The sequence below is a fragment of the Mycteria americana genome, chromosome 6 (assembly GCF_035582795.1).
Source record: "Mycteria americana isolate JAX WOST 10 ecotype Jacksonville Zoo and Gardens chromosome 6, USCA_MyAme_1.0, whole genome shotgun sequence".
Lineage (NCBI taxonomy): Eukaryota > Metazoa > Chordata > Aves > Ciconiiformes > Ciconiidae > Mycteria > Mycteria americana.
This window is the reverse complement of record NC_134370.1, coordinates 29662933-29678970: the sequence shown is the minus strand read 5'-3', so window position 1 is coordinate 29678970 and position 16038 is coordinate 29662933. Positions and strand designations below refer to the sequence as shown.

At 39.0% G+C, this 16038-nt stretch overlaps 1 protein-coding gene across 3 annotated transcripts; it reads right to left on the bottom strand.

Moving 5' to 3' along the window:
* Positions 1–2397: 2397 nt before the first annotated feature.
* SFTPD (surfactant protein D) lies at positions 2398–11007 on the bottom strand. 3 transcript variants are annotated; one of them, XM_075504119.1, is made up of 6 exons: positions 10916–11007; positions 10560–10688; positions 6101–6225; positions 5223–5330; positions 4507–4596; positions 2569–2846 (listed from the first exon to the last, which is right to left on the bottom strand). In XM_075504119.1, exons 2-6 carry the CDS (start codon positions 10598–10600, stop codon positions 2698–2700), a joined length of 513 nt encoding a protein of 170 aa, XP_075360234.1. In that variant the 5' UTR covers positions 10601–10688; positions 10916–11007; the 3' UTR covers positions 2569–2697. The 3 variants fall into 3 exon arrangements, with proteins under 3 accessions (XP_075360233.1, XP_075360234.1, XP_075360235.1); XM_075504120.1 differs by having other exon boundaries at positions 10560–10677; positions 10916–10987; XM_075504118.1 differs by lacking the exons at positions 6101–6225; positions 10560–10688; positions 10916–11007 and adding an exon at positions 6589–6785 and having other exon boundaries at positions 2398–2846; positions 4503–4596; positions 5223–5332.
* Positions 11008–16038: the final 5031 nt, after the last annotated feature.

Below are 16038 nucleotides of genomic sequence, written 5' to 3'. Positions count from 1 at the left end.
GGATTACACCAGGGTAAACCTACAAGACCGGGAATGCTGGGAACAGGAGAAGTGATACCAGACTGAAGCCTGAGAGCTTAAGGACCCAAGAGATGAGCTGACAGGGTGTTTACTTCAAGCAGTTTCGAGAAATGCAGCTCGGATTTGCTATTTACACCATCCTTGCTGGGGCCAAATACACCTTTCATGTACACAGCCTGGTAGAAAAGTTAGTTATCTGATAACTTTGGACTGTATGAAACTGAGCATACAATATAAATGTTTTCCCATTCTGCTTTCTTGAACTCCCAGTGTTTTTAGCATAAGAATATTTTTGCACTTACCTGCAAACAGTTTTGCAGTTTGTATAGATCCCATTTGAAAGATGTGTATTGCTCTCCAAACACAAACAATCTTAACATAAGGTTACAAGAAGCTTCATAAATTTCTAACGACCGTGTTGGAGATTTGCTGGGCAAATCATGTAAAAATTAGTCTAAATTAGATTTTGGAGCTGGACTCCTGAGAGAGTGACTGACATGGCAATTAGGAATAGTATTTCTAAAAAAATTCACTTGAAACAACACAACCATTCACATCTGCAAAATACTACTTCAAATCTTTTTTCAAATCAGCAGTTTAGTCATTATAACCTACTGGCCGACGCACTGGGGACACAATACATCATTGCTCCTAGTCCAGCTCCAAATGAAATGGTCACAAAATATCTCACTGTTTTTTCGATACAATCTCAAAGTAGACTTACATAATCATTCCAAATAAATGCACTGGAGACTGAATTACTACTGATCCCTAAACCTGCAAGCACAACAGGATCGTACCTACTCTCTAGAATGTCTCTTTCTTGTCCTAAATTAACCCAAATCTGTCTTTTAAATAGTGCACCATGTCCTGCATTTTCATATAATAAATATTGATTAAAAACTCCCAGGCAAAATTTAAAAAGTTCTTGTTTTCATAGCTGCAGGACACCAATTAATGAAGAAAAGGAATGCAGTTCACCTGAGAGCTGCAAAGACATGTTGCCGGTAATGACAAGGAGAACATGATGCAGATCAGCAGATAAATCATACTCTAGAAAATTCATACCCTTCACCAATTTCAGTAATTGCTTTTTTGCTGCACCCATATAACCTGGTGCAGAGAAAAGAAAGGCCATTACTTACAAAAGCAGACGTGGAAATTAGGCAATGAAAATAACAGCTATGAAACAGATGAGCTGGGCACCAAATGCTCCTCTGTACAGATATGTTCCTGTGTTCCCATGGGTCCACATGACTTGCCAGTGTAGACACAGTCCTTCTCTCCGTAGAGGTACTTCGCTTACATGTCTTAAACTAAGTGGAAGAGGAATTGAAAATCTTCTACTCTTCCATGGTCAAAAACTTAAAGCCTGCATGTAAACATTTTTCTTAATTGTCGAACTTTTAGTATTGGGCTTTGTTGTCATGTTATTCACCTATTCCTAGTTAATCCAATCTGTAGTTCACTTGAGGTGAAAGCAGCTCCCATCAAGAAAATCATTAAAGCCTATGGTATCACTTCTCTCACATTAAGGACCTATTCACGTAAAAAGACCTTTTGCTGTTTTTCTGCATGAGCTAAATTCCATGTGGAGTACATTTCACCAGTAGGCACTTGTGTTTAAGAAAAATTTTCTGCTTTCTACTGCATTTAAATCTTGATCTATATCTCCTGTACTTCAAATGATGCCTATAGATTGCCAAAAAAGATCATCTTGTTCTCTTGTGATTGTTCTACTGCACACAAAGCAACCTGGCTGGACATTTTACTGTTTTATTCCTCGTTGTAGTTACAGCACATTTCATTTTCCTGTCACATGGAAAAAACAGCACAAAAATAGCCGAAATGTCAAAAAAGAAATTATTTGCATGTCAGTAATCACTTGTGTGCAATGGAGCTCTGTACCCAGACGACAAATACCACTCTAGGCTCTAAGTGATCATTATTAGTCAATTTTAGAACTAGAGTAAAAGCGCACTAGGAGAAAAGCCATCACTGAATACTGAAATAACATAGGACTGTAGGCACTGTCCATTACTTACATGATAAAAGAATGTATCAGAAGCAACATGTGGAGAGTAATCTCTCTGAGTTTACAGCTCAGCTCTAAGACAGAATATATAAAAATTTTTCATTAGTTTCAAGATTATTAAAAAATGCTTCCCTCATGCTGTATTTATGAGGAACTCATAGGAAGGTATAACAACCAGCCTGCTGAGCACGCCATAACTTATTAGCCTTACTACGACTATGATAAACACCATTTAATTCATAATGATTGAAAAAATTAAATTTGTATTTTATTAGGAGATTCAAAACTGAATATCAAAGAGAAAACAATTATAAGTACACTCTGGTTCTGGTTACTCCAGGCCACCTTTATGAGAACAAACTTCTATATCAACCACATAATTGAGAGCAAAAATTTGGGGTTTTCTTAGACTCATCAGCTCAAGAATTCACGAATAGTTAAGGCATGTGAATTTGAACAATTAACGTCATTCCATTTTCCAGAGTCTTGTATTACTGCACAGTCTTCATTTTTTAGATTATTTGGTTCTCCAGCATTCCAGTTTCTGTAAGTTACAGCACCTCCATTCAGATACATGAACATGCCTTCAGTCTGTTCATCACATATCCCCATATAAGCCTGCTTTGAAGGTCTTAAGTCTTTTAAAACTGTATTTTCAGCCTCATTCCTAGGAGAGGCAAATGCACTTCCAGCTTTTGCACAAAGGGATTTTCCATTGTCAAAAGTATCTTCTTTTCCAGTTGAGACAAATATTTTTTTACCAATACTCTTGATTTTCTTAAAATCAAAGCTAGAAATGAAAGTGAACATAATTGTATCATACCAAAAATTGATCATGCTATAGTTATTTATCCATATCACCATTGTACTTCAGAAGTAGCTAACACCAGCTATAAACAGACTATTTGTTGAAATAGTAGGCAGAATCCAATAGAAGTCAAACAAAAGAGACGCCTGGAAATATCAAGCCCACACTTCAAGAAAACTGGAATTTCACAAGAAACTGGATCACAAGTCTTGTTCTAATGTTTTTCATGTCCAGTTCATATGGTATTACAGCTCTTGAATCAGGATCTGAAGGAATTCACACTCAAATTGCAAGCATGACAAAATAGCTTGCCAAGTTTCAATGCAAAAATCACAGATCAATTAAAACCATACAAAGGAACTGAGCTGCAATTAGGAGATCTTCTGTACCCATCAGCTTTATCATAGAAACCAAAGCTGAGGGACTGTAACAAAATTCAGGGTTTAAAGTGACAGAGCAGAAAGAGGAGACATAGGGACAGCTTTAGTGAGCCCGGGAAACTGAGTATTTCTCCAGAAAATATAAATTATCTTAGGAGAAGTAGGAATATATAGCTCAAATGCTTCACAGGGCTTCGTGAAAAGCCAATGGAAAGTGAAACTCTTGTTGGCTTAGCAGATAAAACTGCTAGCAGCAATTCTTTTGAAACACAGTTGCTGTCTTTAATGGGCAAGTTATTTTACCTTATTGCCTTTAACAGGTTTGCGGGATTAGCGTGAAGGGAGTCTACCACCTTATAACAATGATACAAAAACTGTGACACATGCATAGTTAAATTTTCCCCTGATGTTGTGGGAATGGTACCAGCACAATGCTCTTGTGCTACACTTCTGTGCCAGGTAAAACCTCCACAACCTTTTCAGACACCCTTTTCTAGGGTGCTGATACATGAGCGCAGGAGGAGAAAAAGGGAGATGGCTGAAGAGATTACTGCTACCAGCTGTTCAGCCTCTCTGTGCTCTTCAATTTCTTGCCCCAATTTCAGGTTAACTTTCAGGCTTTGCACACAACTATGGCTTCAAAGTTGTGCTTTCTCCAGGGAAGACACCCCCTTGGAAGGATGGCCGTCACGTGGTGCGGAGCTATATGACTTTATTCTGCTGATGCTCGTGATGTAGTAAATTGCAGCCTGTGTCATTTCCTCCCAAGTTGACTTAAGAACAGTGATGGACCTTGTGCTTTTCCTAATGCGGCATTTGTACCAGGGCTAGTAGTGCACTGATGAGACATTCTTTGAAATTTTCACACAGTATCTCTTGAGAAATTACTTGCAGCTAGGCCCAGGCAGACAACATCCCAATCCATGTCTACTCACAGAAAATTATCTAGAACTGAGGCAGTGAGAGAAATGTAATGCAACGCTTAAAGCACAAGCACCCAGAGAACAGCAGCTGATCCCGCAGTCCGTGTAACAAAGCCCCTGCCCTGTCTGTTGGCAAAGTGATCCTTAAAGTTTGGCAGGCCAGTTCAGGAAGGATGTATTCAGTGAGACAACATTTAATTAATGACCATCTCCCATGAGCACCACAAGAGAAATTTGTTATATTTGTTTCAACCTACTGTTTTCAGTCCCTTCTCCAGCACAAGCATGTCCATCATTTTACCAGGCCAAAAAGACAACTAATCAATGATTGGAACTTACCTTTTTTGTATCTATTTAGTCCATCCTCCAAAACCCGTACTTTTGTTTCCAAAGCAGTTACTTGTCTCTGCAGGTCATCGGTCACTACAACTAGGAGTTAAGGGTGTTATTTAGTAATTTATATTAAAATGACTATACAGCAACTGTCTCTGAGATGCTTAGCTCTCCTGTAACCTGATGCCATGTGAAAGAGCTATTTGGTTTCCAGAGCAGAAACCACAGGCCACATTGCAGATTTGTTCCATGGGAATTTGTCCCACTGGGAGAGCCTTATCCCTGATGGGGATGAATACTTAGATGGGCTTTGAATTCTCAGGGCTGCCAAAGTAATCTTCTATTCAGAGGGAAAAGCCCAGTTCTCAAAGGCAAAACACACATGTAAACATTTTTAAATTAATTAAAGTTGAACTAAAAAAAAAAATGAACAAGGAAAGAATGAAAGAAAAATTTATAAGATGAGATAGAGGGTTTGTTATTTCACTCACATACAACAATAAACTAGTGACTCATTCCAGACACTTTTTTCCCACAGTTATGTTGGTCAACTCATCTCCTGTGTAACAGATGGTTTATCTTTCTGCTCCTCACACTTCTGGAAATCACACCTTTCCTGAAATAATGTTTAAGAATACCGGACATCAACACAAATATTTTTTGGAAAATATACTAAAAGGTTGAAAACCAGAATATAGAAACATGAGAAATAAATTTCTCACTTCCACATTCGCCTTTTTGTCCTTTCTCTCTTTGTGGTCCTAAATCTCCTTTTATTTCTGGAGGTCCCACTTCTCTGGGGAAACCCTGTAGACTTCTCAATCCTTCTCCTACAGTTTGATTTAAAATAAAATTGTTTCAATATTTTCTAAGTTTTTCTCCCACTATGTTTTCTTAGTGCTTAGAGAGAGTACCAAACACTGACTCCTTCCCGCCCCCCCGAAAATAAAAACATCTCAGGAAAACTGAATTGTTCCTGTGGAAAGCTTCATTTGCTAGGAAATGCATTACTTTGATGAAAAATTCTTCACTACACCTACTTATGGCACCGAAAATCAAATTAAATAAATGCTGTCTCATGTTATTGCAGAAGTATACATGCTCTAAAACCACAAAGCCAGTATACTTCAACTGTCATCCAATCACACATCACAGTATATGATCTAGAAAATGAGCTAAATCATAAGATTAAGAATACTTCTGAAGCAGTTTGTTGAAACAGATAATGCTGGCTTTACTTATTTCAACCATGAAATTGCAGAGGGCATACTGAGGGTATGTGGACCAGAAAATATCTATACAGATTATCAATATATGCCACTGAAATACTCATAGTTCATATCAAGTGGTATTGATAATGATGGGAGTTTGCTTAGAGGTTGAAAAGCAATGATGTAATTCCAAGACGTGTGGTATACACATGATAACACAGACAAGATACGGTAAGAAAGTATATGATTCCATATGTACTTATTAAGCGTTTGGACAGAAACTATGATTTGGCAACTTGGAAGAGCAGGTGACTTGGTTCTACCACATGACAGAAAGCACTTGCTGATCTATTTGCTGTTTGCGGCAGTGCATGAAAAAAGTCGCCTACCTGACAAATCATGCCCTGGGGGAATTCTGTTGTTGGGACTTAGCGAGTATGAAGCAATCAAGCTATGACCATCAGATGAGTAGCCAACTCTAGCAAGCATGATTTCTGGTTTTGAGAGCTGGCCTCTGGAAAGAAAAAGCAATAAACATTTAGTAGGATATTGTAGGAAACTCTGTAAGTGATTCAGAGTACAAATGGTACAATTAGATTAAAAATCTCATTACAGCTCTGTTTTATGGGCTGCTGTGAAAAAGTATTGAACTTTTTTTATTTATTAAAAGCCAAGTATCTAGAGTAGCATTACAAATGCAGAAAGCATTTTCAGTTTCCTGAAATTGTGCAGAGATTACAAAAGGTTAATGGGGCAGAAGAAAAGGAGAGAAGTAAAAAAAACAAAATGAAAGAATGAAGGAGGCATGAAACAAGACTAAAGGGACGATAAGGAGTGTCAAAAACACAGTATTGCTAAACGGTCATAGTTCTGTACCTGGTTTCCCTTTTCACCTTTGGGACCATCTCTTCCGTCTCTGCCTGGTAAGCCATTGACTGCAGGAGCACTGCACTGAATTACTGGGCAGGAATACATTTTCTCTTCAGGTTTATCTCTGTTAACTGAACTTATTACCATCAACAGTGAAAGCCAAAGTACCGAGGCATTGAAAGGCTGAAAAAGAGTCATTGCTAAGTCCACAGATCTGTGACAAATCAAGCAGAGTAATTTCATAAATTTCTCTGTTTACATCATTTTAAAGGGTTGCCTAGGAAAGAGTTGCCTACATGTCCTAGGAAATACAATTGTATCTTCAGCCAAAAGACCAAGAAAAAGGGATGGTGTCTGAACCATTTAATCAGGCCTCTGATTGTATCTTTACGTATGGAAACCAGAAAAGAAACAACCAAGCTTATAAGAATCTGAAAATCTTGAGGTGTAATGAAAATACCTAATATAGGAACAGTCATCAATCTCACTGTGCTGCAAATCCATTTCAATGTTTTGTTCATTGTATGTCTAAATTGAAAGCATTCCTCTTCATGCCAAATGAGTCACTCAGCATTCCAGTTTGGGATGAATCCTGAACTCTCCAGATATTGTATTTCTGCTAGGAGTCTTCTTTCCGCAGCTATCAGGATTACTGTATTTCTAAGCTTAGAGCAATTAAGCTGTTTCTCTGATAGCATCTCCACTACTAGCAAACACCCATGCTTAAAGGACAAAAAGCTTAAGTGCGCTTGAGTAGCAATGATCCGATTGCCTCCCAATTTCTCCTTTCAGACCTTGTATATTAATAAGATACATTTCTTCCTCAGTATTACACCTCAGAGCCGAAGTCCTCTTGGATCCCAGATCTGCGATACTTTGCTGCCCTCTCTGAGCAGAACAGTAACAGGCAGTAACCTCACAAGGTAAAGCTCTGCATGACTTTCTGACAAGTTGCACCACAGTAATTGTCCTTTATTTTAATGAGGGTCAAATTTGAGGCAATCATGTCCCATGTATTCTCTGTTTAACTGAAAAAAATAAAATTAAACTACCACAAACATAAGCTGACAAACTTTTATAGTAAATAAGCCACATACTAAATTCAATTGGCCTCATTTTCTCCCAGTTCTGCCAGTTAAAAAGAAAAACAAGCCTAAGGAAGGACCATTTGGTTGACAGATTGGGGTAAGGCGAGAAAATAAAATCCAGCGTGAATTTTGCTAGTCACCTCAGTTATTTCTCTTTATTTTAAGCTTCAGAAACGATTACCCACAGAGAGCAGCTTCCCCTGTCATGTTTCATCTGATAAAGTACAATGTAAAGTATAATCACTAGCTTATTACTTGAGAACATTATCCTTAGGATAAAAAGAGTTTAAGAAGCACCACTTTTCTATATACTTCTTTGCCCCAGATTTTGATGTGATCCTAATGGAGGAAGCACAATGGCATACACCAAAAGAAAATAAGGAAAGGTATTTAGCTAACTAGTATAACAAAACTTGAATCCTGGTTTATATTTCTTACCCAGCTTCATGGACTCGAGCCAGTTCTTAACAGCCCTCTAAGGATTTCCTTCTGCTGAATTTTTATACTGTGTTAATTATCCAATACCAGGGAAGTTGACATTGCCACTGTCTCCCATGAAGGCAGAAAGACAGAACTCAAACTAATGGCACAATAAAAGAAAACTTGAAAATGAAATGTTAAGCTCTCAGAGAAGTCCTCTCCTTACAGAGATTCAACCTCACACAAACCTTTGTTGTTTTTGCCTGCCAGGAGCTAAGATCTATTTACCTCCAAAGTTTTCCAAGTTGACCACCCCAATCCTTTATTTTAGGAGAGCCAAAGTGCCTGTTTACCTTTGGCAAATTGGTGGCAGGGTTTCCTAGCAATGAAATCACTTCCCAAAGAGATTAACGATAATTTGCACCAACAATGGTTTAGATAAAAAAGCAAAACGTTCCAAATTTCTCACAAAAATGGAGTAAATCTTAGGGACCCGAAATAGAAAAAACAGGTTTTGCAATCCATCTTTATATTTAGAGAAGATGGAGAATCTTCTCTATCTTTGAGGGGAGACCTTATCACTCTCTACAACTACCTGAAAGGAGGTTGTAGAGAGGTGGGGGTCGGTCTCTTCTCCCAGGTAACTAGTGATAGGACAAGAGGAAATGGCCTCAAGTTGCACCAGAGGAGGTTTAGACTGGATATTAGGAAATTTTACTTCACTGAAAGGGTTACCAAGCATTGGAACAGGCTGCCCAGGGAAGTGGTTGAGTCACCATCCCTGGAGGTATTTAAAGGACGTTTGGATGAGGTGCTTAGGGACATGGTATAGCGGTGGTCTTGGTAGTGTTAGCTTTACAGTTGGACTCAATGATCTTAAAGGTCTTTTCCAACCTATACAATTCTGTGATTCTGCGAATCTGACATGGAGAATCACACTAAGTGTGGATGTGATGACAGTCCTCAGGTCCCAAGGCTTACACAGTTGCAGACTTTCTCAGCAGAGAGACCAGAATTAGGCCTTGAAAGATGCCATGAAACTTTTATATTTAGGAGGTAGCTAGTTCTGGAGGTTCTATTTAAAGACATAGATCTCAGGTAATTCTTTTGTTCCTCCATAAAACATGCTTTAGGATATGATTCACGCAATGCAGGTAACAGCAGGGAGGGGATCCTGAAAGAGGCAGCAGGGAGTCCTTGTTCCAGACCTAGTCTTGGAGGTGACAGCTCTGAGTCATTAGCCTGAAACCTGAGAGTCTGACAGCACAGGACAGCCCTATTGAAGTCAAATACTAGGGAAACTGCTCCTCAGAAGCAGATATTACATTTATACAGAGAATACTCAGGGACAGAATGCTATTAAACTGACAGATTACATCCTGCTAACAGTCCTCCTCACCAGCTTGCCATGTTCCGGTAGGGCAGGCTACAAAAGTCCTTTCTAACCAACATGTCTGCACCTGCAAAGGTTGTGTGGCCTCAGTATCGTCAAATACGTATCGCAACAAAGGAGATCTTTACTTGCAAACACCTTTACTTGCAAACACTTGATCGGTACACAGTGAAACTTATTGCACCACTGGCTTCCCTGACAGCCAGCACAACAGAATGTAGCAGAGAAGAAATGGAACAGGAACCTGCTGGATTTTTACCATGAGGACGAGCCTGCCAAGAGAAAAAAACAAAAATCCCCTCCAGGTTGCTTACTGTCTTATCTCTGTCTTGCACAATCCTAATGATTGCCTACCTCAATCTTACCACCCCTATTTACAGGTACTGCATATGACATTCTGGGAGTGAGCCCTTTGCTCTTTGCCTGGCCTTGGACAGACATTAGCTGTGTTACAGTACAAATGAACAACCAAAAAATCAGAACAACTGCAGGCACTAAAAGTTTTGACTGTAAGGTTTTTCTCCTTTATTCAGTCGATTGATTCATTTTTTAATAACCTAGGAGAGGGAAGGATATTTGAGGCTTGCTTGACTGCAGTGACTGCCTTTCCTGCAATGTACTCTGAATTATCCCTGGAAGAAACCTGGACAACTCAAACATACCCATTTATGGTTAAAAATGGGATGTGAGATTTGGAAAAACAACATGGGGTGAAGGAATAGATCTTTAAACTTTTAAGTAAATCACTTACTACTTCTCTTCCCTATAATGCTAGTGATACAGTTAGTGATTAGAATAAACTTCTCTATTAATAGAGCTTCCACTGTCCAGCTGTTCCCCCCAGGTGGTACCACAGCCGTGTCCCACAATGGCTGTGGTACCATTGTGGGACATGAAAAGTACAGTAGCAAGAATAGTGTGTGGGATATTGCCATGGGTAGCTGCAAAATTAATAACATAAAATATAACGCTGAGGAAGAGACATCTTGGGCAATTCTGCTTGCAGAAAATTTCCTTACCCAGAGGAAGGTCTGTTAGACATCTCCAGCTGCAAAAATCAGTTCAAACTCTTCATACCTGCAGCAGTGTGAGGAGTGATTTTGTTCCCAAGATCCCATTTCTGGGGCTGTTTTTCTCTGATGTGGTGGTGTCAGATAGAGATGTTGTAGGCTGTCAGGCTGCCTTCGTATCTTTCCTGTTCAGGAACTAAAATAAATTTAGTCTCAGTAAAAATAAAATGAAAACATCAGTTCAGAGCAGTGCTATTTGTCAGCCATGATTTGATAAAAACATTGTAGAGCCAACATCATTAAACAGAGATTTGGAATTATTTTTTAATTTATATTATTTATTTATTTTATATTAAATAATAAAATAATATTTATTTATTTATATTATTTTTTTAAATAAGAAGCTGAAATTTCCACACTGACCTTTGCTATTTTGGCCAAGAACCAAATGTGGTATCTATATGCTGTCAACACATGGCATCCAGGGCTCATCTTGTAACCCACAAAAATGTCTGGTTTGTTGAATGTCTGTTGAACTTCCCTGAAGGTTGCTTGCCTGCAAAAGCGGAAGTATGAAGCAGATAGGATTCTCAGCAATTTCCCCACCCCTAGGTTCTCGCCAGGTCAGGACATCATCTTGCTGAAACATAGTTTGTCACACAGTAGAAATGTTATTAAGCTGTGGCAAACCCCGCATGTTTATACATGGTATCCAAACCTACAGGACTATTGTAAATTCCTGCATCAAGTGACAAATAAAAATCATAAGGGCAGGTAGCTTAGTATTCACAAATTATTAAATGTCTGTCTTCACTGGATTTGTAATTTCATTTTCCATCTCCTTATTTCTATACAGCCTTCCCTTCCTCCAGAATTAGTTGGTTCTCCTGATTCCCAGTCTGAGTACTGAGTTCCTCACATCCTTGAATGTACCTTCTTTCTGTATATCATTCATTTGGGGAAATGGTCTTATGGCTGGCTGCTCTTTGATATATGGTGCAGCTCTCTGCAGATTTCCTTGGAGAGGCAAGGAGCTCGGCACATGAGAACACTTGGCTTTTGAAGTTTCAAACTTGCCTTTGGAGCCATCAGTTTCGAGTATTCTTCACCAACGGCAACATCATATGGGAATAACAGAAGTGGGAACTATATCCAATTATTTTCATCACAGCATAGCAGGGTGACAGCTTCTAGACACTTGCAAAAGAATATATGGCTAAAGAGTGGATAGAAATGCACAGCTAGCTCATTGATTCACTTTGATGTCAGACCAACAGAGTGCTCTTATCCCCAAACCAGGAATTTACAAAGTATTTCAAACTTTTCATTGAGACAACCACAGTCAGGATTAAAGGCTTTTGAAGAACAAAACCCTAGGAATAACCTTGTTTCAGAAAAAACTCAGACCAGGCATTATGGAGCACCATTCTTAATAGGTGGTCATACAGTGAGTTTAATTAGAGCTCTTAGATATAAAGTAGAAACTGTCCTGTGCAGGATCTTTTTCTTCTGAATTAGTAGTGATTTATCCCTTGCCTGTGTAGCCTACCATGCCTCTGTACTTCTGCACAGTAAGAAGGATGGAGCAGAGCTGAAGCTCTTCATCTGTTTCTTTTCACTTGTTGGCCTGCCACAGAGACCATGCAGATGAACAGTTGCTTCCTGTTTTGGGCTAGTACCCTGAGTCAACCCTCATTAATGATAAAATCTTTGGATGTCCTGTGTCCACTCTGTATATTAAGAGCAGTGTAAAAGTATCAAATGCTTGTGAGAAAGGAGGGAATTTATATAGCAGGACACACTAGGAACAATGCCATAGTAATAACACAGATAAGTAGGAATAGGAATAATACTGTAATTATTATTACAGAGTCTCACCCTTTGTTCATGGTAGAAATTAGACAGCTTAAGCAACAGCATGTGTAATACTCTGAGTTCACATCTCTGTATAAAAATAAAGACGTAAACAAGCAGATCCCAGCAAGTTTCCAGTGGACTTTAATGAAAGTCAGATATTCTTTAATTTGTTTTTCTGTCCTGGGCCAGACAGCTGACAAACTAGGAACAAAGCGGAATTTTGTACCACCTTCCCCTCCCTCAAACTTTAAATGACTGGGTATTAGTCTGAACCTGAGCTTATAAACCAACACCTATTCCTGTTTCTTATTAAAACCAGACTTTGCAGAGGTGCCGAGTCTGTACTTTGGAGTTTTCAAGACTGAGCATATGATCTTTACAGAGGCTGCAAGAGAGCGAGACAGTTCTGAAGCAGCCCAGACCAAAAAAACCCAAACAACCTACTTAACTCAGAGGAAGTTCTGTTTGAGATTCAGACAAAGTTCACAATTCACACAGGACCCCCCACTCGGAGTACTGACTGTTAAGAACACACGTACCAAGTTTCTCCTCCTCTTTTGAAAATTTGCTGACTGAGCTTCCCGTCACCTGAGCTAAAAGAGATCTGAGCTTTAAAAGCATGAGATTCAGAAAGAAGATAATATCAAGATGCTATTCTTACTGTCCCTAGTCAGCTGTTCTTTTTTACCTACATTGTAAAATTTTGACTATAAAGCTAAACAATTTCTGTCTTCACCTTCATAGAGATTTAAGGGAACTTACCTTATGCATTTGTAATGTATCTGTGTATGGGCCATCCACCACTTAAGAAAAGTTCTTATCCAGCCACCAGGCCACTTTTCACCCAGCTTTCTGTTTGACTTCTGCAAAAAATGTGTTGCTTAGTGCAACTGGAAAACTAATGACAATGTAAAATCATGACATATTTACACTTTTATATTTGAGAGCAGCTACAATCTTGTACCAATATCAGAAGAATTAGGGAGCTAAAAAGACAGAGGATTTCACAGGTTTTTCTTGGGCTCCAGCAAACTCACATACAAAGATAAATTACAGTGCTTCACAATAAAACCACAGTTTACGCCTTGATATTTACTCAACTGAATCAAACAAAAAATATGCTGATGCTTACATGGGTGTATGTTGCTCAACTGTTCAGTGCTATATTGCTCTGTGCAAGAGTTGGTTAAATCTTGCCATCAAAAAGTAACAAAACTAAAATAAATGCCATTCATACAAAGTTCAGAGCACATAATCTAACTATTGGGCTAAAGGGATCTATAGACTAATGGGGAATTTCTGCCCTTCATTCATCTTGGAGGAACAAGAACCTACTCGCTTTTTCCTTTGTTTTTCTTTCATCCACTGTAAATGAAACATGAACGGGATGGGGTTATTTTCTGTTCAGACTGCTTCAAACGCATACCTTTTCTTGATGCTTAAGGGCTCATAAAACACCATGTCTGATTTCCAGCTTTTCACTCTAGCCGCAATAGAAGATGCAGAATGGCATCTTTTGCCAAAGTTGGATGAGTTGTTCACATTTGACAACTGATCGGTCAAGTAATTACTTCTTGAGGGTTTTCTTCATGTTGCAACAAAAATTTGTGAAGCAAAGGTCTCCGCAAGCACACAACAGCTGAAATTCACATACAGTTGAAGTATCAGAAGCTGTAAACACATTTTGCTTCTCAATTTAAGTGCACATTGAGAAATTTTTTGCGAAGATTGAGCAGATAAGAATCCACATAAGAATCCCACATAGATTTAGTAATACAGGGTAGAGCCTGTTCACACTGAAAATTCTTTAATATGCACAGCAAAGCTTGGGAAGCATGGCGTAGTTACTGAGATTACCTACTGAGATTATGGGATCAACGAAGTCCCTACAATTTTTCATGGTTTTTCTTGTGTTTCAGCAGGATTTTGCCTTTCTGTTTCTTAACGTTAATGATTCCAGAAAAGATTCAAAGTCATTAGTAGGATCTTCAGGACCCGCATTTGTACAGCTGATCCAGAAGTACTTAATATGGGAAGCAACAGTTGCTAACTGGGCAAGTGAAGCATAGCCAATAATGAATAAAGTGGCCTATAAGTGACCTCTGGTGGACAACAATAACAGTGTTAAATTTGTTTGCTTTTCATTGCTCAGGAGAGTAGTTTATTCATTTAACTAGCTTACATCCATTCAGTTGAATATTGTCTAATATTATACAATAATCAAAGACATTTTCCACTTGAACCAAAAGTATTTCATGCAAAAAATTGGAAACTAATACAGGAATGGTAAAGTTTTGAATCATAAACTTTAAAAGTCTCTGTAACAAGAGCGATTCTTGACTGTTGCATATATACCATTAACACTATTAACCATTAACAAAGTGAAGCTAAGACAACCTTTAAGGTGATATAAAACTCACAAGCAATTTCAAAAGGAACAGACCGGTCCTTTGAGGGCATATCAGTCATTCCAAAAATCACCAGCATTTCCCAGGTCGGGTGAGGTGGTGGAATCTGTTGCTTCCAGCACATGCAAGGCTGTTGATGACAGCCACTGTACTCAATCATAAGAACTTTTATAGTTATGTACTACAATACAGAATATCCCCAAGGACCTTATCCTATTCCCAACTAAATATTTTTAAAGAGGCTTGTAAGCTTGGCAATTCATTTTGATGTCATGGTTTGAAGAGGCTTCCAACGCTGGGTTTTGGGGCCCATGTTTGCAGAATGCATGTACAGTCTGAGAGACCACGAAAAGATCCATGTAGGATTGCAAACACCCTTTTGGTAATTAGACTTGTTTTCCCTTCCTACTGTTTCCTAATTTCCACCTGGAGCTAAAACTCCAATAGCTTCTAACATGGGTCTAACAATAGACATGGGAAATGGTTCGCTGTACAGAAATAACGCACTGAAATTGTTCCCAAGGAAAACCAGTCTGTCTTGGCAACAGTTGTCCTGGCAACTAAGTCTCCTCGCAGAGGATGATGGCCACTGGTCTGTGGAAACCGATCCGTGAGTCATTTTTCTCAGAGACCAGAGGGGCTAGGGAATAGAGCTGCAGAGCCCCCACCATTGGCTTTCACTCCTCGCTCTCATTGAGAGGGAACTTGCACCAGCCAAAGAGGTTAACTGAAATTCTGCCTCTTGAACATAGATCCAGGACATACTAATTACAAGGCATATTAATAGGCAGCATCCTTACAGCAGACAGCTTTTTTTTTTTTTTTTTTTTTTCAGCTAGTCATGTTAAGGACTGGCTTAACTCTCCACCAGGAGAGGGAAATTGCACTGGAAAAATCACATCAGAATATAAGTCAACACAGCTGTGACAGTACTAAGCAGAGCACAGATAAAAGTGGCAGAGCACGTTTCTGTCTAAGTAGCTTGCCAGAAGACAGTGTGAAAGCTTTGAAGAGCTGTACAGGTTTTGATTTCATATCTTCCGTGGAGAGTGACACAGGTGCTCATCAGGGCTAGCACTGCTGCAGGAAGGCTGTGCTGCACCTGTAACTGCACAGCCCCAGACCTGAGCCTAAATGAAGCCTAAGGCTCATAACAAGGAGCTCAAATGGTAGTCTCTTGCCTTGGACCGTGTTCCCATCTTCAGCTCTCCTTGATTGCCTGTTATGACTTAATTGCTTTTTCTGCTAAAGTGGCATTACTGCAGTTAATACCACTTTGGG